Source organism: Cherax quadricarinatus, chromosome 52 (genome assembly GCF_038502225.1).
Source record: "Cherax quadricarinatus isolate ZL_2023a chromosome 52, ASM3850222v1, whole genome shotgun sequence".
NCBI lineage: Eukaryota > Metazoa > Arthropoda > Malacostraca > Decapoda > Parastacidae > Cherax > Cherax quadricarinatus.
The window spans coordinates 7,290,712-7,318,117 of NC_091343.1; the positions used below are offsets into that span (position 1 = coordinate 7,290,712).

Consider the following 27,406-nt stretch of genomic DNA (forward strand, 5'->3'; position numbering starts at 1 on the left):
GAATAAAATACAGTGGACCCCCGATGTACAATGTCCCCAACCTACGTAAAAACCGACCTATGATGCATTTCAGCATAAAAATTTGACCCCGATGTATGGTGAAAAACTCGACCTACAGCATTCGTCCAGTACACATCCACCTGTCTGTCCGCCTGAGTGCGCCTCAGCTGGCCTGCCTTCAGTTAGTGTGCCGATGTTTACAAGCCAGAGCGGTCGCTCCCACACGTACATTCGGAATATTTTGTATTATTCCAGTGTTTTTAGTGCTTCTAACTGCTAAATAAGCCACCATGGGCCCAAAGAAAGCTTCTAATGCCAACCCTGTGGTAAAAAGGGTGAGAAATACTATCGAAATACTATCATACCACAATCAGTTGCTGCTGCTGCTGCACCATGGTTAGCTGCTGCTGCTGCTGTAGCACCATCAGCTGCTGCTGCACCACAGTCAGCTGCTGCTGCACCATGGTCAGCTGCTGCTGCACCATGGTCAGCTGCTGCTGCACCATGGTCAGCTGCTGCTGCACCACGGTCAGCTGCTGCTGCACCATGGTCAGCTGCTGCTGCACCACTGTCAGCTGTACTACTCGAAGATGTGGAGAGACTGTTGTTGGTGTGGCTTATCAAGAATACCGAGAAACAATTAACCCCAGAGGGTTAGCCATCCAGGATAACCCAAGAAAGTCTTTATGTCATCGAGGACTGTCTGACTTATTTCCATTGGGGTCCTTAATCTTGTCTCCCAGGATACGACCCACACCAGTCGACTAACACCCAGGTGAACAGGAAAAAATGCCTGGAACTAGTGCTCATATTGGTGAATTTATGGCCAGCAAAGGTTGGTTTGAGAGATTTAAGAATCGTAGTGGCATACACAGTGTGATAAGGTCTGTTCTGGAAGAAAATGCCAAACAGGACCTACAGTACTCAGGAGGACAAGGCACTCCCAGGACACAAACAGTGTCTCATCAGTCATCGCTACATCTTCAATAAAGGTAAGTGTCATTTATTCTTCATTTAGTAGAGTAGTAAATGCACAATACATATTGTGCATATACTACTCTACTATTGTGCATGTATCCTTCTTTTAGTGTGTAGGACAATGTATATTTCACGTGGTAAAATTTTTTTTTTCATACTTTTGGGTGTCTTGAACGGATTAATTTGATTTCCATTATTTTTTATGGGGAAATTAATTCAACCTACAATCATTTCGTCTTACAATGGGCTCTCAGGAATGGATTAATATTGTACGTCGGGGGTCCACTGTATGTCATTATGTAACAGGTGGAGGGAGCCACAACTTCTCCCTCTTTGTTGTGGTAAACACTGCCATCTAGTGATGGCCTATTGAAGCCGTTTATTATTATAATTATTATTATGTAATACATTATTATTATTATTATATGTATTATATTATTATTATATTTTTATGCTATTATTATATGTATTATTATTATTATTATTATTATTATTATTATTATTATTATTATTATTATTATTATTATAGTACAATATAAATCATTTGTAATTTTTATTCACACAAAAAATAGAAGATTTACTGTTATGCAGACTACTGCCTTATTGAAATAATTGTATAAATAATGTCAACCCATTCACGACTGCATATTGGAATGGACAGTGACATCATTTGTTTACTCTTGAACATAGCCAAGGAATCGAGCATTTCTCCTACGTTGAGCTCAATGTCAAGGTAATTTTCGTTGTGAAAGCTATCAGAATCATATCTATTTCTGTAATATATCTTCCATTCTATCAAATGAGACCAAAAAAACGAGAATACAACCATAAAAACCATACGAAAATACTGCTAAGGGGTGGCTAATTGCTGAGAAGTGAACTCCATTATTTATGCTCCGATTTCTTTCATTTTGGGTGTACATTAAGAAGCATCTTTCCATCATACATTGCCCACGTTTCAATAAGATACTCCAACAAACAAATTAGATCCAGTTCCCTAGATCAAGAGCAAGAACCCCTCACCAGTGTCAAGGAACCTCCCTTGAGGTCTGCCCACTTATGGAAATTTCACTCGCATATGGAAGCAAAAAATCGACCCATTGACTGCTCGTATTTGGAAAAACTTGCACGTGGATGCACCAGCAAGTAGAGGTTCTTTTGTATTTATTTGTAGGAAGTCAGTATAGGTAGCCAGTATATGTAGGTACATGTATGTAGTCCGTCTGGGCTACACCTACCGACTACCTATACTGCAGAACACAGCCATATTATTACCATCGATAAACCATGTTCACTGAGTTTAATCATTTCTAACAACTACCTTTAGATGCCATCATAAACAAAGGGAGAAGTAATGAATAATTCATGCCGAGAATTGTAAACAAACACGTGTTACGGGCGATGACTGGGCCAGACGCCAGATTCACAGTTTTCTTAATACTCCACCAGAGAAAACGTAAAGTTTGCCCTCCACCCGACTCACTGCTCGATAGCATATAAACATTGCATGTTTATATGCTATGTTTATATGCTATATGCTAGGTAATGTGTTTCTTATATAATTTTGAAGAAAATATCATAGATGGATTAATGAAAATGTCTATATTAACCTATAATAAGACATTTAATATGCCCAAGAGTGATTATTATTAAACATACATTGCATATAAACATTGCATGTTTTTATATACGCTATGTAACGTGTTTCTTATATAATTTTGAAGAAAATATCGTAGATGGATTAATGAAAATGTCTATATTAAACTAAAATAAGACATTTAATATGCCCAAGAGTGATTATTATTACATATTAGTGTTGTAACTATGGCGTTAAGACTAGAGGGACACTCTTAGTGAACGAGTAACAAAGCCATGTTTATATGCTATGTAATGTGTTTCTTCTATAATTTTGAAGAAAATATCATAGATGGATTAATGAAAATGTGTATCGTATGAGCGGCCCAGGTGAACGCGTCTAGTACCAACGATTTGCAAGCAGATGCATGAAATCTGGGGGGAAATTTTGCTGAAAAAAGTGCTCGATTTCTGAATTAGCCGATTTCTGCACCAGCTGAAAACTGGGGTCCACTGTAGTAGTAAACAGGGCTAGATCCAGCATCAGCGAGGTAAAAAGCTCAGTGCCCCAAGGCACTGTCCTGGCACCTCTGCTGTTTCTCATCCTCATAGCAAACATAGATAAAAACACCCACCACACTTTTGTATCATCATTTGCAGCTGACACTAAAATAAGCATGAAAGTCACTACGGTAGGGGACACTGAAAAATTTCAGGAAGACATATACAAGGTGGGCAGTGGAGAACAACATAGTGTTCAATGGTGATAAGTTCCAGCTGCTTAGGTATGGAAAGAATGAAGAACTCAAAAGGAACACTATATACAGAACTCAAGAGGGTCACCAAATACTAGAACAAAAGGAACACGTAAAAGACCTGGAAATAATTATGTCAGCTGACCTTTCTTTTAAAGACCATAACAAGACAAAGATCACAACATGCAGGAAGATGATGGGGTGGGTATTGAGAACTTTCAAAACATGGGAAATAATGCTGACGGTGACACATTTCAAATCGCTAGTGCTCCCTCATTTAGAATATTGCTTAGTGCTGATGGCCCCGTTCAAAGCAGGAGAAATGTCAGAACTGGATGAAGTACAGAGATTGTTTATGGCTCACATTGAGCCAGTTAAGCACCTAAATTACTGGGAACACCTTCAAGTCTTGAACATGTACTCATTAGAGCAGAGGAGAGAGAGAGAGAGTTGCATGATAATACATACAGTGGACCTCCGGTTTTCGTACGGTCTGCATATTGTACAATTCAGTTTCAGAACACTTTTTTGGGCAAAATTTTGGTCTGGTTTTCGTACCTCAATCCAGAAATCATACATATCATACATGTCTGCCTGCCCGGGAATGCCGTCAGTCTGGCTTTGTCACTGGTTGAGTGAGGATTCATCCAAAACATTTCGCAATTTTTGTGCTTATTTATTGATTGCGACTGCGAAATAAGCCACCATGGGCCCAAAGAAAAGTCTTAGTGCCAGCCCTATGGAAAAGAAGGTGAGAAACACAATAGAATTCAAGAAAGAGATTGTAGAAAAATATGAAAGTGGCATATGTTTAGCCAAGCTTACCAGGATGTATGGGAAGTCGAAATCAACAATCTGTTCTATCCTGGCAAAGAAAGTAGAAATCAAGGAAGCTAAAGTTGCAAAAGGGGTAAATGTGCTAACAAAACAGAGATCAGAAACAATCAAAGATGTGGAAAAGTTGTTGTTGGTGTGGATCAACGGGAAACAGTAGAAGATAGTGTTGTGGAGTCAATCATTTGCAAAAAGGCAAGGCAGTTGCATGCAGATCTTGTAAAGAAAATGCCTGGAACAAGTGCTGCTGTCAGTGAATTTAAAGCCATCAAAGGCTAGTTCAACAGATTCAAGAAACGTAGTGGCATACACTGTTGTAAGGCACGGTGAGGCTGCAAGTTCAGACAAACATGCGGCCGAAGAATTCGTTGATGAATTCAAGGAATACGTAGAGGCTGAAAGATTTGTCCCCCAGCAAGTGTTCAGTTGTGACGAAACAGGCCTCTTTTGGAAGAAAATGCCAATAAAGGACCTACATCACACAGGAGGAAAAGGCACTGCCAGGACACAAGACTATGAAGGATAGGTTAACTCTTTTGTTCTGTAGTAACACTAGTGGGGATTTCAAAGTGAAGCCTTTACTGGTGTATCACTCTGAAAATCCCAAAGTGTTCAAGAAAAACAATGTTGTCAAGAGTAAATTGAGTGTGATGTTGAAAGCTAATAATAAGGCATGGGTCACGAGGCAAATTTTCCTTGACTGGGTCCATGAAGTGTTTGGCCCTAGTGCGAAAAAATACCTCAAGTGCCTCCTGGTACTGGACAATGCTCCTGCTCATCCTCCAGACTTGGAAGACCAATTGTTTAGGGACTTCATTTTTATAACAGTGAAGTTCTTGCCTCCTAACACCACTCCTCTCATCCAGCCCATGGACCAGCAGGTCATTGCTAATTTAAAAAAAAAATACACGAAAGCAATGTTTCAAAGGTGCTTTGAAGTGACCTCGGACACTGAAATGACCTTAAGAGAGTTCTGGAGGGATCACTTCAGTATCCTCCAGTGCATAAACCTTATAGGTAAGGCTTGACAGGAAGTGACTTCCAGGATTTTGAACTCTTATTGGAAAAAATTGTGGCCAAAATGTGTCCAAGAGAAGGATTTTGAAGGGTTTGAGGCTGACCCTGTCGAAGTCCATGGGGTTGGTTGTGAGTGGCCAGGATGTGGAAGAGTTGGTGGAGGACCACAGGGAAGAACTAACCATTGAAGAGCTGCAAAACCTTTATCTGGAACAGCAACAGACCACAGTTGAGGAAATTGCTTCAGAGGAGGAGGAAGAGAGAGGGAAGAAAGTGCCTTCTTCAGTGATTAAGGACATGTGTGCAAAGTGGAACGAGTTGCAAACTTTTATTGAAAAATATCACCCTGACCAAGCTGATACAAGCCGTATCTGCAACATGATCAGTGACAATACCTTGTCTTATTTTAGGCAAATCTTAACCCTTTGACTGTTTTGGTCGTATATATACGTCTTACGAGGTACCGTGTTTGACGTGTATATACAGTGGACCCCCGCATAACGATGGCATCACATAGCGATTTTTCCGCATGCCGATTACTTTTATCGCAAAATTTTTGCCGCGCATACCGATTAAAAACCCGCTTACCGATTTTCGTCCGAGACGCGTCCAATGTGCCCTCACATGTGCCGGCCGTCCCATTGTTTACCAGCCAGCCTCCGCGGTAACATCCAAGCATACACTCGGAATATTTCGTATTATTACAGTGTTTTCGGTGCTGTTTCTGGAAAATAAGTGACCATGGGCCCCAAGAAAGCTTCTAGTGCCAACCCTGTGGTAAAAAGGGTGAGAATTAGTATGGAAATTAAGAAAGATTTTGAAGGGTTTGGGGCTAACCCTGAGAAGCCTATGCCAGTTGTGGAATCCATTGTGCCTACTTCAAAGATTAAGGAAATGTGTGCACAGTGGGTTGAACTGCAAACCTTTATAGATGAAAATCACCCTGACACAGCTGTTGCAAGCCGTGCTGGTGACTATTTCAATGACAATGTTATGGCCCATTTTAGGAAAGTCTTGAAGGAACGGGAGGTACAGAGCTCTATGGACAGATTTGTTGTGCGACAGAGGTCCAGTGACTCTCAAGCTGGTCCTAGTGGCATTAAAAGAAGAAGGGAAGTAACCCCAGAAAAGGACTTGCTACCTCAAGTCCTAATGGAAGGGGATATCCCTTCTAAACAGTAAGAAGATAATGCTCTCCCCTCCTCCCATCCCATCAATCATCACCAGATCTTCAATAAAAGTAAGTGTCATTTAATTGTGCATGCCTTTTTCAGTTTGTGTGTATTAAAATTAACATTTCATGTGGTAAAAAAAAATTTTTTTCATACTTTTGGGCGTCTTGCACGGATTAATTTTATTTCCATTATTTCTTATGGGGAAAATTCATTCGCATAACGATTATTTCGCATAACGATGAGCCCTCTTGCACGGATTAAAATCGTTAACCGGGGGTCCACTGTACTCATAAATTCTAGCGGCTTCAAATCAAGCAGGAGAAAGCTGGTAGGCCCACATGTGAGAGAATGGGTCTGTGTGGTCAGTGTGCAACACATAAAAAAAATCCTGGAGCACACAGTGCATAATGAGAAAAAAAAGACTTTGTGGTCTATTTTCGTATAGATTTATGGCTGTATTCTCGTTTTCTTGGTCTCATTTGGTAGAATGGAAAACATGTTATAGAAATAGAGGTGATTTTGATTGGTTTTGCTATAAAAAGAATCTGGAAATGGAGCTCAAAGTAGGGGAAATGTTTGATTTTTGCCGATGTTCAAAAGTAAACAAATGTTGTCATTGTCCAATAAATGTCCAACTAGTCATTCTAATATGCAGTCATGAATGGGTTGACATTATTTGTACAATTATTACAATATTGCAGTAGTCTGCATAACAGTAAATCTTCTATTTTTTGTTTGAATAAAAATTCAAAATAAAAAGCAAGTGTAATATCAGAGGGGCCTGGAGACGTGACTGATGAACAAATAAAATGTTATTTTAGAGCCGGGAATGTCTGCATTGTTCATTCCGGACCTTATTTTGAAATTGTCATATTCTTTAATTTTCGTGAAATTGGCCAAATTGCAAATTTCCGACCACATTATTGGGTAGTTGAAATCGGTAAATGGGCAGTTTCTTGTACTCAATCAATAGAAAAAATGAAGTTCTAAAGAAATAGCTATGAGTTTGGTCGACTGGAAAAATGGAATTAGCTGAAAATAGGGCTCAAAGTGGGTGAAATCGCCGATTTGTAAATATCGTCGAGGTCGCTATCTTTGCGAGAGCGTAATTCCGTCAGTTTTCCATCAAAATATTTTTTTTTTTTTTTTTTTTTTTTTTTTTTGGTGTCATTACAATCAGGAAGCCTCTTCAAGGGGGGCTCCTTGGCGTGGTGAAGAGGCTCTTGGTCTGAGGAATTAGACCTATCGGTCTTCTTCCTCAGACCGAACCTAATTACCCCCCAATCTCCCCTCCCCTATCCCATCCTCCCCATCCTCCCCTTTTTCCTTTCCTCCTCCTCCTCCCCACTCCTCCCTTTTGCCCTTCCTCTTTTTGTCCTTTGGGATTTCTCCCACAGGCGCGCTAGTTCCTAGGTAGGAGAAAGGACACCGGGGTCCATCCCATTCCGTTGAGGTTTCTTGGCGGTGGCGTAGTTTGCCGTGGAATCTGGATTGCCTAGGGATGTCCCGATCCCTCTCCGGTATCCCGGAGTAGCTTTAGGTGTCTTTTGGGCGACGGGTGTAGCTCTGGAAGCCACCTTTCGGATTCCGGGGGTGGTGGCTGAAGGAGGTATGCTTTGTGGCGGATATCCGGCCGCCCTCTCTTTTGTCCACCGAGGTAGCTCGGCAGATGTGAGGTTGCTATCCCAGATTGCTGGTTTACTGGCATGAAGGGTAGGGTATGGCACGGGTTCCATGCTGCATCTGCACTACTAGCGGTGTCGAGTCCTCTTGGGCGCGGAGGGAGATTTCTGGCCCTTTCATCCCTCCTAGGAACTATCCCTCCCCGGTCCCCCCTTTTTTTTTCTTTTTTTTATTTTTATTTTCTTTTCTTCTTTCTTTTTTTTTCTTAAAAACAAAAAGAAAGAAGTAACCTAACCATGGCAGCCCTAGTCCATGAACCTGGTACCCCCGGGCCCCTTCTTGATACCGCACCCCGTTCTGACCCCGCCTCGTCTTTGGACCACTCTTCAGACATTCCTCATGCCTCTGTACCTATTGCCGGTGCTGTTTCCTCACCCGCTTCAGGTACTGAGGCCTCGACTGACTCCTTCGATTTATCAGACCTTCGCTCTCCTCTGACTATGCTTCCGGCCTCTCCCTCTACGGTGCGGCAATTTTCAAATCGCCGACCCGTTCCACGTCGGACCAACTCTGGTCCCACGCCTAAACGTCAACGACAATTACCTGCTGATGATACTTCTCCACCTTCACCTTCTCGTTCTTCTCAGAAACGATCGACACGTCCTTCACTACCTTTCCACGCTCAGTTTCAGACTGAACAGTGGACTAAATTCTTCACTTTACGACCAACTTCCTCTACTGCCTATCTTTCTGACCATAGTATTGGCAAGGCACTCCTACGCCATGTTGGTAAAGATATTTCTTTTCATGCTCTTAAGAGCGGTACGCGCATCATTACCGTACAGAATGCTACCCAGGCTCGTGAGCTCTCTCGTCTTACCCATATAGATACTGTTCCTGTCACCCTTGAAAAACATCATTCCCTCAATTCTTGTAGTGGTACCGTTATTCTGCCCCATACCATAGTTCAACAAAATTTCCAGACATGTGGCACCGACATTCTAGAACAGCTGGAACTCCAAGATCTCCCAATCCTCAAGGTAGACACTTACGTTCTTCCTGCCCGTGGGCGGAGACGATACCCTAGCAATGTGGCTCGTTTAACTTTTGACAGCCGAGAACTCCCATCCTCCGTTTATATAGCAGGACATCGGTTACAAGTTCGAAAGGTGATCCCTACACCACAACAGTGTAGAAATTGCTGGCGATTTGGCCATCCAGCGAAATATTGCAGATCTATCGCCGAATGCCCAGTCTGTGGTGCCGATGACCATTCTAATACGTCTTGCAATCGATCTCCCTCTTGCCTTAACTGTCATGAGGCTCACCCTTCGTACTCTCGCCGTTGTCAGGTCTATTTAAACGAGCGGGAAATCCGTTACCTCAAAGAGACAGAAGGTCTCCCTTATGCCATGGCAGTTTCTCATCTCCGCCTCCAAGGGAGACTCCCACGTGTTTCTTATTCCCGTGTTTCAAAACGTCCCCCCACTTCTGGTATCCCATCTTCTACACCCACCTCTGTGGTTACCTCTCCCATAATCACTCCTGTATCTAATCCTTTTGCTGTCCTCGGCTCAGACGTCCCTACTTCAACGCCTCAGTCTAATCTCGCTTCTTCGAGTTCTCTCTTACAAGCCTCAGTATCGACGAGACCTCGTACGACACCTCTTCCCAATCGTCCCTCTACTTCTCAAAAGTCAAAAAAAGGTCCGGTAACACCTCCTACCCATCTTCCACCTCCTCATTTTACCCTCCCTGTCTCTGTCCCTAGTTCTTCCCCTCTCACTGGCTCAGTTACAAGTGCAGAGGTTCACCCTCCTCCTCGTAATGTACCTTCCTCCCCTGTTCCCTCCCAAGTTTCTTCCTCTTCTGCCACCTCCCAGGTTCCTGTCTCTTCTGTCCCCTGCCACGCTTCTCCAGTTCCCTCCACCCTTTCGCCCCCCCCTACCTTGGTACAGTCCAATACAGTTCCAATCTTTACTCATCCTCCCCCTACCATTCCCAATATTGTCTCCCATACGACATCTCTGAATTCCGAAACACTTGAAGCAATCTCTGAATATATTGCAGAGACCAAACCATCAATGGACACTGATCCACCTTCCGCTCTTCCTCTCTCCTCTGCTCCATCTGCGCAACTCCTTTCTTCACAGCGCACCGTTCCTTCGCTGCTTGAACATTTTCCACTGCCTCCGCATGTGGACTTTTCTAACCCTTCTAGTCCGTAGGAACCCTTACCTGCGGATTTCAAGTATCTTTATCATTGCCAATCATGGCCTTTTTACAGTGGAATATACGCGGCCTCAGGGGTAATCGGGGTGAGCGTCAGATGTTACTCTCCCAGTTTGCCCCTGTTGGTGTTTGCTTACAGGAACCAAAATTACACTCTGCTGTTATTTCTCACATCTCAGGCTATAATTTATTGTATTCTTCAGATCCTTTTCCTGATGGGACCTTTAATGAAAGTGCCCTTCTTCTCCGCACTGATATTCCGTACCATCAGCTATTTGTTCATACTTCGCTGCATTACACAGCAGCCCGTATCCACTTACATAGGTGGTATACGCTCTGTTCTTTATATCTCTCTCCTTCTCGGGCATTATCTATTCCGGATTTTGCCTTCCTTGTTTCGTCATTACCGCCACCGATTCTGTTACTTGGTGATTTTAATGCCCACCATTTCCTCTGGGGAGGGTCTCACTGTGATTCCCGTGGAATTCAGTTAGAGGCTTTTCTTGCCACCCACCCCCTCCATGTTTTAAATACAGGTACTCACACCCATTTTGATCCTCGGACTCATACTCTCTCTTGCATCGATCTCTCAGTTTGCTCTTCCTCCGCCGCATTAGACTTTACTTGGTCTGTTCTCCCGGACTTACATGACAGTGATCATTTCCCAATCATTCTTACTTCCCCTTCATATTCGCCACCTCTTCGCACCCCACGCTGGCAATTTAATCGGGCAAATTGGAACCTTTACTCACACCTGACTGTTTTTAAAGAGGTTCCTTCTTCGTCCTCCATCGATGAGCTTTTACACCTCTTCTCGTCCTCCGTTTTCACCGCAGCTTCTCATTCTATACCCCAAACTTCGGGCAGGCATTCTCAGAAATGCGTGCCTTGGTGGTCTCCTGCTTGTGCTCGTGCAGTACGTTTGAAACGCGCTGCATGGGGCAGGTACCGGTACAATAGAACCACAGAGCGACTCCTTGATTTTAAACAGAAGCGTGCGATCGCTCGCCGTGTCATCCGTGACGCTAAACGCACTTGCTGGCGAGATTATGTCTCCACCATCACCTCTGCTTCCTCTATGAGTGCAGTCTGGAAAAAAGTACGAAAACTGAGTGGTAAATATTCTCCTGACCCGGCTCCTGTTCTGCGGGTTGCCGGTGTTGATATAGCAAACCCACTAGATGTTGCCAATGAAATTGGCAATCATCTGGTCCGTATTTCTCAGGGACTCCATCTATGCCCCTCATTTCTTTCCTCAAAGTCTGCCAGAGAGTTAGCACCCTTGGACTTTTCTTCTCTCAGAGAAGAACAGTATAATGTGCCTTTTACACTTCAAGAACTGGAGGCAACACTCTCAGCTTGTCGATCATCGGCAGCTGGGCCCGACGACATTCATATTCGTATGCTACAACATTTACATCAGTCAGCCCTTGCAGTCCTATTACACCTTTACAATCTTATTTGGTCACAAGGAGTTCTTCCACAGCTGTGGAAATCCGCCATTGTTCTCCCTTTCCGCAAACCAGGCACTACGGGACATGAAACCTCCCACTATCGTCCCATTGCTCTTACCAGTGCAGTTTGCAAAGTAATGGAACGTCTAGTAAATAGACGTTTAGTGTGGTATTTAGAGACACACAACAGTCTCTCCACTCGTCAATATGGCTTTCGTAAGGGACGTTCTACCATAGACCCCTTACTGCGCTTGGATACGTATGTTCGTAATGCCTTTGCGAATAACCACTCAGTTATTGCCATATTTTTTGACCTTGAGAAGGCATATGACACAACTTGGAGGTATAATATTTTAGCCCAAGCCCACTCCTTAGGCCTTTGAGGCAATCTACCATCCTTCCTTAAGAACTTTTTAACTGACAGGCATTTCCGTGTTCGGGTTAATAATGTGCTCTCCCCGGACTTTGTCCAAGCTGAAGGTGTCCCCCAGGGATGTGTTCTGAGCACAACACTTTTTCTCCTTGCTATTAATGATTTGGCCTCTAGTCTTCCATCAAATATTTGGTCATCACTCTATGTTGATGACTTCGCTATTGCCTGTGCAGGCGCAGACTGTCACCTCCTTACAGTTTCTCTCCAGCATGCAGTCGACCGTGTTTCCAATTGGGCCACCACACATGGGTTTAAATTTTCCAGCACTAAAACCCACCAAATCACTTTCACTAGACGCTCTGTCATCTCTGATCATCCTTTGTACCTCTATGGCTCACGTATCCCTGAACGTGATACAGTCAAGTTTCTGGGCCTCCTCTTTGATCGTAGGTTATCCTGGAAACCTCACATTACCTCTCTGAAGGCAACTTGTCACAGCCGGCTGAACCTTCTTAAAACCCTTGCTCATCTTTCGTGGGGAGCTGATCGTCGAACCCTCCTTCACCTACAGTCCACCCTTATTTTATCGAAACTTGATTATGGTGACCAGATCTATTCAGCGGCATCTCCTGCTACTCTCTCTAGCCTTAACCCCATTCATCACCAAGGATTACGTTTATGCCTTGGTGCTTTTCGCTCTTCCCCTGTCGAAAGCCTCTATGCAGAAGCGAACGTTCCATCCTTATCCGATCGCCGTGATGCCCATTGCCTGCGCTACTATGTACGCTCTCATGATCTCCGCAATCCTTCCATTTATAGAATGGTCACTGATATTAGTAGACATTCTTTATTTGTTCGCCGCCCCTGCTTACTCCGTCCCTTCTCTCTTCGCCTTCATTCGCTCTTGTCTTCTCTTCAACTACCACCTTTCTATGTACATGTAGCATCTCACTTTTCCCTACCCCCCTGGGAGGTCCCAGCTGTTCGAGTCTGTTCTTTCTCCCTCCCTTGCTCGAAAGCCCAACTGTCTACGGTCGCTTCCCGCTCTCTTTTTCTTGACCACTTTCACTCTCATTCTCATGCCATTGCTGTGTACACAGATGGCTCTAAGTCTTCTGATGGCGTAGGATTCGCAGCAGTGTTTCCGGACAGCGTCGTACAAGGGCATTTACTATCTTCAGCTAGTATTTTTACTGCTGAATTATATGCCATCCTTACAGCACTTATCCGTATTGCATCTATGCCTGTGTCATCATTTGTGGTTGTCTCAGACTCCCTTAGTGCTTTACAGGCTATACAAAAATTTGATACACCTCACCCCTTAGTCCTCCGTATCCAACTTTGGCTACGCCGCATCTTTACTAAGCATAAAGATATTGTTTTTTGTTGGGTCCCTGGTCATGTTGACGTACAGGGCAATGAACAGGCAGACACTGCTGCGCGGTCAGCAGTACATGACCTACCAGTTTCTTACAGAGGTATTCCATGTACGGACTATTTTGCTGTAATATCTTCCCACCTTCACACCCGTTGGCAACAACGTTGGTCTACTATGCTCGGCAACAAACTTCAGTCTATTAAACCGAGTATAGGTTACTGGCCGTCTTCTTATCACCAGTGTCGAGGCTGGGAGACTACTCTCTCCCGTCTTCGCATTGGCCATACTCGTCTTACTCATGGATATCTCATGGAGAGGCGTCTTGCTCCTCTCTGTGAGAATTGCCAAGCTCCATTATCAGTCAGCCACATTCTGTTGGACTGCCCACTTTATCAACGAGCACGCAGAATTTACCTCTGTCGTCGTCTTCGCCCCGCTGCTCTCTCTTTACCTTCCCTTCTCGCTGATGGACCCACCTTTCATCCGGACTCTCTTATTGACTTTTTGACAACGACTGACTTACTTCACAAATTCTGATACTTTCAGCCCTTTCTACTTGTATCTCTTGCTACCCTCTACCCCCGTACTATCCCCTGCCCCGCTGTTTTCTGTAACCTGCTGATCATCCCCCCTCCCTCCTGCCATCCAATTCCCTTGCTTCCTTCCCTACCCTGCAGCGCTGTATAGCCCTTGTGGCTTAGCGCTTCTTTTTGATTATAATAATAATAATACAATCAGGAAAAGATTCTCTATCATTTCATAATTTTTTTTTTTTTTTTTTTTAAATTTTTCGACACCTCAGGACTGGGGGTTGCAACAGTCAAGGGGCTAAAGAGATGCCAGAAACAGAGCTCTCTGGACAGATTTTTAGTGCGACAGGGGTCCAGTGCCAGTAAAAAACAAAGAAGGGAAGTAACCCCAGAGAGGGCTTTGATACCTGAAGTCCTTATGGAGGGGGATTCCCCTTCCAAACAATAACCCCAACTCCCTCTCCCCTCCTCGCCGCCTTTAATACGCCAACAAGAGTCTTCAATAAAGGTATGTAATGTTCATTTATCATTAAAATTTGTGCTTTATATTTATTTTTCATTGTTTTCTGTATGCAAAACTAGTTTTTCTTTAAAATTTTTTTTTTTAATATTTTTGGGTGTTTAGAACAGATTGATTGCATTTATATTATTTCTCATGGGAAATATTAATTCAGTTTTCATATGTTTCAGTTTTAGACTGACCTTCTGGAATGGATTAAGTACAAAGACCAGAGGTCCACTGTACCTAGAAAGTACTTGAGGGCCTGGTCAGAAATCTGCACACTGCCATAACAATATACTGGAGTGAGAGATACGGGAGGAAGTGCAATATGAACCCAGTGAGGAGCAAGGGTGCATTGGGGACAGTAAGGGAACACTGTATGAACATTCAGGGTGCCAGACTATTCAACATCTTACCAGAAGTTATCAGAAACATGGCTGGAACAAGGGTAAACTGGACAAGTATCTTCACCAGGTGCCAGATCAACCAGGCTGTGATGGATATGTGGGGCAGTTGGCCTCCAGCAGCAACAGCCTGGTTGACCAGGCAAGCACCAGACAAGCCTGGCCCATGGCCAGGCTCCGAGTGTAGTGAAACTCTCGAAACTCTTCAAAGGTATAAAGTTATGGCGGTAGTGTTGAAGCAGCTGAAAAAGACTGTATGGGTGGAACAGTATAGGCAAAAAGGTAGGAACATGAGAGGTGAAGACTTCATAAGGGTTTAACACGGGGATGACCGTGTTAGTTGTTTCTACTTGGTGTTGAGGGTGTCAGGCACCTCTGGAATAGTATGTCTGTTGCATTTTTCCCTGAGACAAAGCTGGATTACTCCCTTTTTGTTCTTTAGACTGTGTATTTCACTTTCTTGAAGGAAAACAGAACACCTATGGAAACACTCAAGGTTGGTTGCAGGATGGATTATTATGATCTGCTGCTCCACAGACTGCACATTACCCATGATTTGCAGTATTTTGCAGGGTGGTCAAAACACCAGCATTGCATTGTTGGGGTGTTGATTGCATTGTGTAATTTTTTTCTTGTATTATAAAGTGGGATGAGTATAGTCCCACAGCTCAAGCTGAAGAAGGAATGTCTCTGTATTGTGGGATGCTCCCAATAGTGCTGTTATGTAAGAGGTTAGTTGCCCCATCTGCATTATTTATGGTAACAATATACATCCCACATTTTGTCTAGTTTTGTTTTCTAAATACTGCAATTATTGTTAGAGGTGAGGTTTCTAGTTAGCATTTCTTAGAAAGTGAGCAAGAAATCATGTGAGCTACAGTATCAATATTATCTATTATGTGTCAAAGTTTTTTGTGGCAAGCATGAAGTCTTCAAGATTGTCAGCAGTCCACAGGTGGTAGGGGGTGAGGTCTGCAACACAGGCAGCAGATACAAAGTTAACACAGCAAGGAGCACTTAAGATATTAGTCGCACAGATGAAATCCAAAAGGTAAGGAACGGGACACAGTGGCAAGCATGAAGTCTTCAGGACAGGCAGCAGGTCATAAGCATTGGGCGTGAAATCTGGAAGACAAAGGTGGCATGCTTGTAGTCTGCAAGACTTACGTCAGGACATAGGAAGCAGGCATGAAATTTGCATGACAAAGAGCAGGGCACAGGTCTTTAAACATAGGAAGATGAAACAGCTGCTTTAGTGAGGAATGATGCAAGGGCACCATTCATTTAACTCATTCTACCCCCCCACTGCAGGAATGGTGCCCTTGCACCATTCCTGCAGTTGTTTTGCCTTGTTACTTCTCAGTCATGTAAGTGGATCCAAGATGACATTTAATGGTTCAAAATTATGATCAAGGTTTAGAATAGGTTATATAGTAAATGTTAAAGTTGTATACAATTCTGAGAGGTCAGTAAGTAAGACACTTGTGCAACAGTTAGGCATCTTTATTCTAAAATGTTTCTCCTACTCAGTAGGCTTTTTCAGTCGAGTACAGAAAAGTTGGCAGAAGCAGTAGAGATGTGAATACAATGTAATTGGTCCATCACTCTTGAAGACATAGTTTTGAGGTGGTTAGTCCCTCAGCCTGGAGAGAAGTTTTGTTCCATAGTCTGAAACAATGTTTCAGACTATGGAACAAAAATTTTACTTACCAGTCTATGCAGTATTTTACATTTATTTGTTTTATAATACATATGTTACTTAGATTATTGTATTCATAATAATAAATTTTTTTTCCATGCAACCAGGTCTGAAGGATGCACTGTTTGATAAGCTGTTAATGTCCAACTCGTTCCTACTGGGCGTTGGTGCTGGTATTGTTGTGCTGCTGATGTGGTGCTATACTGGCTCTCTCTTCATCACAGTAGTCACCATCACCACTGTTGCTTGTGCCCTCGTCATTGCATATTTTATGTACATCTTTATTTATGAGATAACTTTCTTCCCATACATGAATGTTTTAACTACTGTTATAGCAATAGGTAAGTGTATTTTTCAAAGATATATCTTTTGAACAAGATCCTCTTATTGTTTACTTTTATAAATAAGATATTCAAAATAAGCTTAAACAATTATTATTAATTTTTCAAAAGTATAGTTGTCTCTCACTTTATATGACAGTTGCAGTCCTGGTCCATTGCCCATAGAGCAAATTCACTTAACAGAACTCAGTATAACATGTATAGCACAGGGATTCATTTTAAAGCTTAGTATATTTACACATTTATTGATTACATTTACCAAAAAGATGTAAGCTTACAATACATGTATAAAATGGTCTTATACAAAAAATTAATTAATTTGGTTGAAAAACAACTGAGAACAAATAAAATAAAAAATTCATTCAGAAACTCTATACAATACAAAAATACCCTAACTTGTGAGGTGCAGGTTAGGGTATATAGGAGAGCAGGAGATTTTCTCCTTAGAGAGGGATGTATGATGTCACTATGGTTTAACTTATTTATAGATGGTTTATAAAAGAAGTGATTGCTAGGGTGTGAGGGAGAGGTGTGAGATTAAAAGATAGTGAATCTGGTACAGAGTGGGAGTTGCTACATCTGCTTGTTTGCCTATGGCACAGTTCTTTTGGGAGATTTGGAGAAGTTGCAAAAGTTGATAAATAAATTTGGGAGGTTATGTAATGGATGAAAATTATAGGTAAACATAGGGAAGAGCAAAGTAATGAAGGTATCAAAAGTATAGGTAATGAGAGATTGAATATTAGAATGAAGGGAGTGAGTATGGAGAAAGCAAATGTGTTCACATATTTGTGAGCAGACTTGTTAGTAAATGGTTGTATGAGAGAGGTGAGCCGCAGAATTGATGAAGGTAAAAAAGGCAGGTGGTGCAGTGAGGCATCTCTGGAGACAGAGAACTATACCCATGGAGGCAAAAAGGGGAATGTACCAGAGTACAGTGGTACCAAGACTGTTGTATGGGTATGAAGCATTGGTTTTTGAATGTTGCAGTGAGGAGGCAGCTACAGACAATAGAGATGCATTTGAGGACAATGAGTGGTGTGAATATTATACAGAAAATTCAGAGTTTGGAAGAGATTAGGAGTAGATTGCTTGCTGAAGTGGAGATTAGGAGGGGTTGTTGAGATGGTTTGGACATTTAGAGTGGGTGGAGAAAAATAGGATGACTAGGAAGGTATATAAATCTGTAGCGGAGGGAGAGCAAGGTTGAGTCATCCTAGGAAAGGTTAGAAGGAGAAAGTAGAAGAGGTTTTGTATGTGATGAGGGGCTTGGACATCCAACTAGCATGTGTGAGTATGTTAGATAGGAGTGAGTGGAGGAAAGTGGATTGTATGACTTGGCATGCTGTTCGAGTGTGAGTAAGGAAACATTCATGAAGGGATTCATGGAAACTGGTTAGCTGGATTTGAGTCCTGCAAGTGGGAAGCACAGTGCCTATACTTTGAAGGAGGGTAGTGATACTGGGATTTGGAGGGTCATCTGAACTATGATGTCAGTGGCCTTCTGACAAGGCAGTGATTGAATGAGGGACAGTGAGTGTTTTGTTTCTTGTCAGGTCACCCTACCTCAATGGGAGATGGCTAGAGTATTAAGAAAAATTAAGCTTTACTTCTGACTAGTAAATATACCATCATTAGACTTTAGTCTCTGGCCTTTTCTCTATCTTTGGACACTATTGTGTGATGTTCCATTGTTTGTTATATGGGGTGGAAAGAGCACCATCACATCTTACATTGTTATCTTTATGTTTTCTGGGATTGGCTGGAAAGCTAGTAAAGGTCTCAGTCAAATGACTAAAAGCTTCTTTGAGGGAATTATCATATGACTAACACCTGCATCAGGAGAAATTTTAATATTTCTCTTAAAAAATACCACTTTCTCTTTGCATGACCTTTAGTCAAGCAAGTGGAATGCTTCCCTGACATAGACCAACATGCAGAATTCTTCAACACATTTTGAGTTCTTGGTTTTGTTACTGAGTCTGAAAAGACAAACAAGAAATTAACTGGTTTATTTGAGAAAACGTTTACATTGGCAGACTTGCTTAAGTATTCACAGTGATGATGATAATGCAGCTGTTAAACATTTACATCATACATTATAGAAGAAATAAGAAAAATGCTAAGTGTACAATGATTGTTGTACAATGTGTAGTAATTTTTGCTTGGGAAAAAAGGGGAAATAAACAATGGGAGTGAACCACATAGGATAGAGTACTTTCATCTTTGATGAATTGTAGTTGTAGCTTGAAAACTATTAGTTGGTAGGTAACCACATCCTTTCCCTCAATAGACCTTGTGGGCTTAATGCTTAGTTTTTATTTAATAATTTTTTTATTATTATTAATACATTGGCCATTTCCTACTAAGGCAGGGTGGCTCGAAAAAGAAAAACTTTCATCATTCACTCCATCTCTGTCTTGCCAGAGGTGTGCTACACTACAGTTACAAAACTGCAACATTAACACCCCTCCTTCAGAGTGCAGGCACTGTACTTCCCATCTCCAGGACTCAAGTCCAGCCTGCCGGTTTCCCTGAATACCTTCATAAATGTTACCTTGCTCTCACTCCAAAAGCATGTCAAGTCCTAAAAACCACTTGTCTCCATTCACTCTTAACACGCTCAAGCATGCTTGCTCGAAGTCCAAGCCCCTCGCACACAAAACCTCCTTTACCCCTCTTACCTCCAACCTTTCCTACACCAACCCTTACCCCCACCTTCTCTCCACTACAGATTTATACACTCTCAAAGTCATTCTATTTTGTTCCTTCCTATCTACATGTCTGAACCACCTCAATAACCCCTCCTCAGCCCTCTGGATAATAGTTTTGGCAATCCCACACCTCCTCCTAATCTCCAAACTAAAGATTCTCTGCATTATATTCACACCACACTTTGCCCTCAGACATGACATCTCCACTGCCTCCAGCCTTCTCCCTGTTGCAACATTCACCACCCATGCTTCACACCCAAATAAGAGTGTTGGTTTAACTATACTCTCATACATTCCCCTCTTTGCTTCCATGTATAAATTTCTTTGTTTCCAGAGACTCCTCAGTACACCACTCATCTTTTTCCACTCGTCAATTCTATGATTCACCTTATCTTTCATGGACTCATCTGCTGACATGTCCACTCCCAAATATCTGAAAACATTCACCTCCTCCATATGTTCTCCCTCCAATCTGATATCCAATCTTGCATTACCTAATTTTTTTTGTTATCCTCATCACCTTATTCTTTCCTATATTCACTTTTAATTTCCTTCTTTTAATACCCTACCCAACTCATCCACCAATTTCTGCAACTTCTCTTCAGAATCTCCCAAAAAGCACATTTGTCATCAGCAAAGAGCAACTGTGACAACTCCTGTTTTGTGTTAGATTCTTTATCTTTTAACCCCACACCTCTTGCCAACACCCAAGCATTCACTTCTCTTACAACTCCATCAATAAATATATTGAACAATCATGGTGATATCACACATCCCTGTCTAAGGCCTACTTTTACTGGGAAATAATCTCCCTCTCTCCTACATACTCTAACCTGAGCCTCACTATCCTTGTAAAAACTCTTAACCGCTTTCAGTAACCTACCTCCTATTCCATACATTTGCAACATCTGCCACATCATATGTGGCAGATGTTGCAAATGTATGGAATAGGAGGTATGTCTTTTACAAATCCATACATGCCACAAAAACCTCTTTACCCTTATCTAAATACTGATCACCTAAATGTTTCACTGTAAACACTTGGTCTACACACCTCCTACCCTTCCTAAAGCCTCCTTGTTCATCTGCTATCCTGCTCTCCGTCTTATTCTTAATTTTTTCAATGATAACTATACCATACATTTTATGATGTATACTCAACAGACTTCTTCTTCTATCAACACATCGGCTGCATCCCATCGAAGCAGGATGGCCCAAAAAGAGAAACAAAAGTTTCTCTTTTTAAATTTAGTAATGTATACAGGCAAAGGGGTTACTAGCCTCTTGCTCCCGGCATATTAGTCACCTCTTATGGCACGCATAGCTTACGGAGGAAGAACTAGTAACTGGTTCTTCCTCATTCCTACAAAATGTTATTCTTCCTTGCCCTATACACAAAATCACAGCTTCCCTGTCTTTCTCAAGGCTTTCTCAACTTTTTAATCTCAATCCAAAACTTTTTCTTATTTTCAACAAAATTTGTTGATAACATCTCACCCACTCTCTAATTTGCTCTTTTTACATTGCTTCACCACTTTCTTAACCTCTCTTTTTCTCTCCATATACTCCTCCCTCCTTGCATCACTTCTACTTTGTAAAAACCTCTCGTATGCTAACTTTTTCTTTCTTACTACTCTCTTTACATCATCATCATTCCAACAATTGCTCTTCTTCCCTCCTGCACCCACTTTCCTATAACCACAGACTTCTGCTGAACACACTAACACTATGTTCTTAAACCTACCCCATACATCTTCAACTCCATTGCCTATACTCTCACTAGCCCATCTATCCTCCAATAGCTGTTTATATCTTATCCTAACTGCCTCCTCCTCTAGTTTATAAACCTTCACTTCTTTCTTACTTGCTGCTTTCATTTTCCTTGTATCCCATCTACCTTTTACTCTCACTGTAGCTACAACTAAAAAGTCATCTGATATATCTGTGGCCTCTCTATAAACATGTACATCCTGAAGTCTACCCAAACAGTCTTTTATTAACCAATATGTAGACCAACAAACTACTGTTATTACGCCCTATATCGTGTATACTTATTTATCCCCTTTTTCTTAAAATATGTATTACGTATAACCCAACCCCATTCTATACAAAGTTCAATCAAGGGCTTCCCATTATTATTTACATCTGACACCCTGAACTTACCTACCACACCCTCTTTAAACATTTCTCCTACTTTAGCATTTAGGTCCCCTAACACAGTTACTCTCTCTCACTTGGTTCAAAAGTTCCTACACACCTGCTTAACATCTCACAAAATCTTTCTCTCTCCTCTACACTCCTCTCTTCTCCAGGTGCATACACACTTATTACGACTCATTTTTTGCATCCGACCCTTATTTTAATCCACATAATTCTTGAATTTATACATTTATATTCCCTCTTTTCTTTCCATAACTGATCCTTCAACATTATTGCTACCCCTTCCTTAGCTCTAACTCTCTCAGGTACCCTGACTTAATCCCATTTATCTCTTCCCACTTAAACTTCCCCACTACCTTCAGCTTTGTTTTGCTTAGAACTGGGGCATCCAACTTGTTTTCATTCATAATATTAGCAATCATTTCTTTCTTATCATCTGCACTACATCCATGCACATTCAAACATCCCAGTTTTATAAAGTTTTTCTTTTTCTTGTTTTTAGTAGTTTATACAGGAGAAGAAATTACTAGCTTAGTGCTCCCAGCATTTTAGTTGCCTCCTACGACACACAAGGCTTAGAGAGGAAAGATTATTTTCCACTTCCCCATGGAGAATAAGGGAAATAAAGAAGAACAAGAATTTTATTTTTTTATTAACACACTGGCCGATTCCCACCAAGGCAGGGTGGCCCAAAAAAGAAAAACTTTCACCGTCATTCACTCCATCACTGTCTTGCCAAAAGGGTGCTTTACACTATAGTTCTTAAACTGCAGCATTAACACCCCTCCTTCAGAGTGCAGGCACTGTACTTCCCATCTCCAGGACTCAAGTCCGGCCTGCTGGTTTCCCTGAATCCCTTCATAAATGTTACTTTGCTAACACTCCAACAGCACGTCAAGTATTAAAAAACATTTGTCTCCATTCATTCCTATCAAACACGCTCACACATGCCCACTGGAAGTCCAAGCCCCTCGCACACAAAACTTCCGTTACCCCCTCCCTCCAACCTTTTCTAGGCCGACCTCTACCCCGCCTTCCTTCCACTACAGACTGATACACTCTTAAAGTCATTCTGTTTTGCTCCATTCTCTCTACATGTCCGAACCACCTCAACAATCCTTCCTCAGCCCTCTGGACAACAGTTTTGGCAATCCCACACCTCCTTCTAACTTCCAAATTACGAATTCTCTGCATTATATTCACACCACACATTGCCCTCAGACATGACATCTCCACTGCCTCCAGCCTTCTCCTCGCTGCAACATTCATCACCCATGCTTCACACCCATATAAGAGTATTGGTAAAACTATACTCTCATACATTCCCCTCTTTGCCTCCAAAGACAAAGTTCTTTATTTCCACAGACTCCTAAGTGCACCACTCACCCTTTTCCCCTCATCAATTCTATGATTCACCTTATCTTTCATAGACCCATCGGCTGACACCTCCACTCCCAAATATCTGAATACATTCACCTCCATACTCTCTCCCTCCAATCTGATATCCAATCTTTCATCACCTAATCTTTTTGTTATCCTCATAACCTTACTCTTTCCTGTATTCACTTTTAATTTTCTTCTTTTATATACCCTACCAAATTCATCCACCAACCTCTGCAACTTCTTTTCAGAATCTCCCAAGAGCACAGTGTCATCAGCAAAGAGCAACTGTGACAACTCCCACTTTATGTGTGATTCTTTATCTTTTAACTCCACGCGTCTTGCCAAGACCCTCATATTTACTTCTCTTACAACCCCATCTATAAATATATTAAACAACCACAGTGACATCACACATCCTTGTCTAAGGCCTACTTTTACTGGGAAATAATCTCCCTCTTTCCTACATACTCTAACTTGAGCCTCACTATCCTCGTAAAAACTCTTCACTGCTTTCAGTAACCTACCTCCTACACCATACACTTGCAACATCTGCCACATTGCCCCCCTATCCACCCTGTCATACTCCTTTTCCAAATCCATAAATGCCACAAAAACCTCTTTAGCCTTATCTAAATACTGTTCACTTATATGTTTCACTGTAAACACCTGGTCCACACACACCCTACCCTACCTTTCCTAAAGCCTCCTTGTTCATCTGCTATCCTATTCTCCGTCTTACTCTTAATTCTTTCAATAATAACTCTACCATATACTTTACCAGGTATACTCAACAGACTTTTCCCCCTATAATTTTTGCACTCTCTCTTGTCCCCTTTGCCTTTATACGAAGGAACTATGCATGCTCTCTGCCAATCCCTAGGTACCTTACCCTCTTCCATACATTTATTAAATAATAGCACCAACCTCTCCAAAACTATATCCCCACCTACTTTTAACATTTCTATCTTTATCCCATCAATCCCAGCTGCCTTACCCCCTTTCATTTTACCTACTGCCTCATGAACTTCCCCCACACTCACAACTGGCTCTTCCTCACTCCTACAAGATGTTATTCCTCCTTGCCCTATACATGAAATCACAGCTTCCCTATCTTCACCAACATTTAACAATTCCTCAAAATATTCCCTCCATCTTCCCAATACCTCTAACTCTCCATTTAATAACTCTCCTCTCCTATTTTTAACTGACAAATCCATTTGCTCTCTAGGCTTCCTTAACTTGTTAATCTCACTCCAAAACTTTTTCTTATTTTCAACAAAATTTGTTGATAACATCTCACCCATTCTCTCATTTGCTCTCTTTTTACATTGTTTCACCACTCTCTTAACCTCTCTTTTTTTCTCCATATACTCTTCCCTCCTTGCATCACTTCTACTTTGTAAAAGCTTCTCATATGCTAACTTTTTCTCCCTTACCACTCTCTTTACATCATCATTCCACCAATCGCTCCTCTTCCCTCCCGCACTCACTTTCCTGTAACCACAAACTTCTGCTGAACACTCTAACACTACATTTTTAAACCTACCCCATACCTCTTCGACCCCATTGCCTATGCTCTCATTAGCCCATCTATCCTCCAATAGCTGTTTATATCTTACCCTAACTGCCTCCTCTTTTTGTTTATAAACCTTCACCTCTCTCTTCCCTGATGCTTCTATTTTCCTTGTATCCCATCTACCTTTTACTCTCAGTGTAGCTACAACTAAAAAGTGATCTGATATATCTGTGGCCCCTCTATAAACATGTACATCCTGAAGTCTACTCAACAGTCTTTTATCTACCAATACATAATCCAACAAACTACTGTCATTTCATCCTACATCATATCTTGTATACTTATTTATCCTCTTTTTCTTAAAATATGTATTACCTATAACTAAACCCCTTTCTATATAAAGTTCAATCAAATTGCTCCCATTATCATTTACACCTGGCACCCCAAACTTGCCTACCACACCCTCTCTAAAAGTTTCTCCTACTTTAGCATTCAGGTCCCCTACCACAATTACTCTCTCACTTGGTTCAAAGGTTCCTATACATTCACTTAACATCTCCCAAAATCTCTCTCTCTCTCCTCTACATTCCTATCTTCTCCAGGTGCATACACGCTTATTATGACCCACTTTTCGCATCCAACCATTATTTTAATCCACATAATCCTTGAATTTACACATTCATATTCTCTTTTCTCCTTCCATAACTATTAAGAAAAAGAAGAAAAACCTTGATGTGTGTGTGTACATACCTGTGTAGTGTGACCTAAGTGTAAGTAGAACTAGCAAGATATACCAATTATCCAGCGAGTTTGAGACAGAAAAAGGATTTTCCTTCTGTATAAGTTACTTCACTCGACACTAATATTCCTTCTTTATTGGCATTACATTTTATCGTAGATGTATAGTATTTTAGTAAAGTGTATCACTGTTATTCTAGCTGTCTGCTCTTGACCCCATCATCTGTTTTTTTTTTTTTTTTAATGTATCTGTGCTACTAGTATTAAAATTGTGAATGGATTACTATGCATTTAGGAATATAATATTACCACAGAAAGTAAATGCACTTTTTTTTTTTTTGTAGTCACATTGTATGAAGTTAATTTTCTAACTGAACATTAAAAGTCTAACTGCCAAAGGGCTTTCTGCATATTTTACGTTATTTCTATATTTTCTTGTTTCATTTACAGGGATAGGAGCAGATGATACATTTGTTTACTGTCGTGTCTGGACTTTAGCCAAACAAGATAAAAATTCAGGAACCATGGTGAAGCTGGTAGCAGATGCTCTTCATCATGCTGCAGCCTCCATCATTGTTACCTCATTAACAACTGCTGCAGCCTTCTTTGCATCTTGTGTATCACATATCACAGCCATACGTTGTTTCAGGTAAGCATTTACACTTTGTTTATTTGTATTCTCTCAGAGTTCAACACAATCAGTATTTTTAAAAAAATTATACATACATAATCCTAAAGCACTTGAAAAGGTGGTAAAATGCTCATGAAATATTTATCTTAAGTATATATGTGCAGCTAAACAAACTTGGTGGCAAGCCTACATTTTTGCTTTAAATACCATTATTTCTATATACAGAGTTTGTAAAATAGTATGGAAATTGGTTGGCAAGTCCCTCTTCAACCTTTTCTCATCTTTGATATTACTGGTGAGAAAAGAGAAAATTGTTGATGAGGCGGTAGTTATGGGCTGTCACTTTGCTCAGGTTTTCTAAGAGCTACAGTTGCTTCCTGACTTCCTCTGATCCAAGCTTATGCAATAATTTGTCACTGAGTTTTTGTCTTTTATGCCAGTAATGTACTTCTTACACTTACTGAACTTTAATAAGTGTTGTCAGATATCAGCCTACAAGGGTCTGTCCAGATAAAGTACATGTTTCTTTGCTAAGATATTTAAACCTGTCAGGGGTCTTCTGTTGAATCTTGTCTTAGGGCATTATACATTTTTCAGTGGAAAACTGAAGTAGTCCTATTTTAGAAGCCAAGTACATCAAAGAGTGCGGCCTATCCCATTTTCAGCACATTGGTCTTGCCATTTCCGTTTGCAAATTGCTTTAACCCTTAAACTGTCCACACGTAGATCTACGTGCACGTGCACAGCGCTCTGAACGTAGATCAATGTTTTATTTTTCATTCCTTCAAATTTGGTGTGATAGGCCTGAGTCGCCTAGACATGAAAGAATGGGTCTGTGCACTCAGTGTGTGCACTATGAAAAAAAATCAGGGACCATTTAGTACCTTGTGGGAGCACCAGTTCAACTGAGCACCAGCTAGAGCAAATAGTGTGGCAAACACCAGTGATTCACTGATGTCATGTCATATTAACACTCACATTTTAAGAGGAAAGTAAAAATAGGTTAGATAAATGCATGAGTGGGTGTAGGTTGGTGCGAGTTGGACCTGACTAGCTTGTGCTACTGGGTCAGATGTCGTGCTCCTTCTTTCAGTGGATGTGACCTGACTAGGTGGGTCATTGGTCTAAGCAGGGGGGTGACATGGACCTGCCTTGCATGGGCCAGTAGGCCGGCTGCAGTGTTCCTTCTTTATTATGTTCTTATGTATTCGGCTGGCTGGCTTTGGCTGTCTCTGTCTTTATCTCTGTCTATCTGTCTACATCTCTGTCTGTCTGCCTATATCTCTGTCTATATATATCTGTCTATATCACTGTCTGTCTATATCACTGTCTATTTGTATCTCTGTCTATATGTCTTTCTCTTACATGTACTCATAAATACAATTATACATAAT

The 27,406-nt window shown here is 41.5% G+C and overlaps 1 protein-coding gene across 12 annotated transcripts in view; it reads left to right on the plus strand.

Annotated features, from left to right (window-relative positions):
- The window catches only part of disp (RND transporter family member dispatched), a 753,128-nt gene that overhangs the window by 699,339 nt on the left and 26,383 nt on the right, over positions 1–27,406 (plus strand). For all 12 annotated transcript variants that reach the window (XM_070096023.1, XM_070096020.1, XM_070096021.1 and 9 more), the window contains 2 exons: positions 16,637–16,870; positions 25,832–26,030. In XM_070096023.1, the coding sequence (XP_069952124.1) occupies positions 16,637–16,870; positions 25,832–26,030 (433 nt within the window). The remainder of the gene's footprint in view (positions 1–16,636; positions 16,871–25,831; positions 26,031–27,406) is intronic.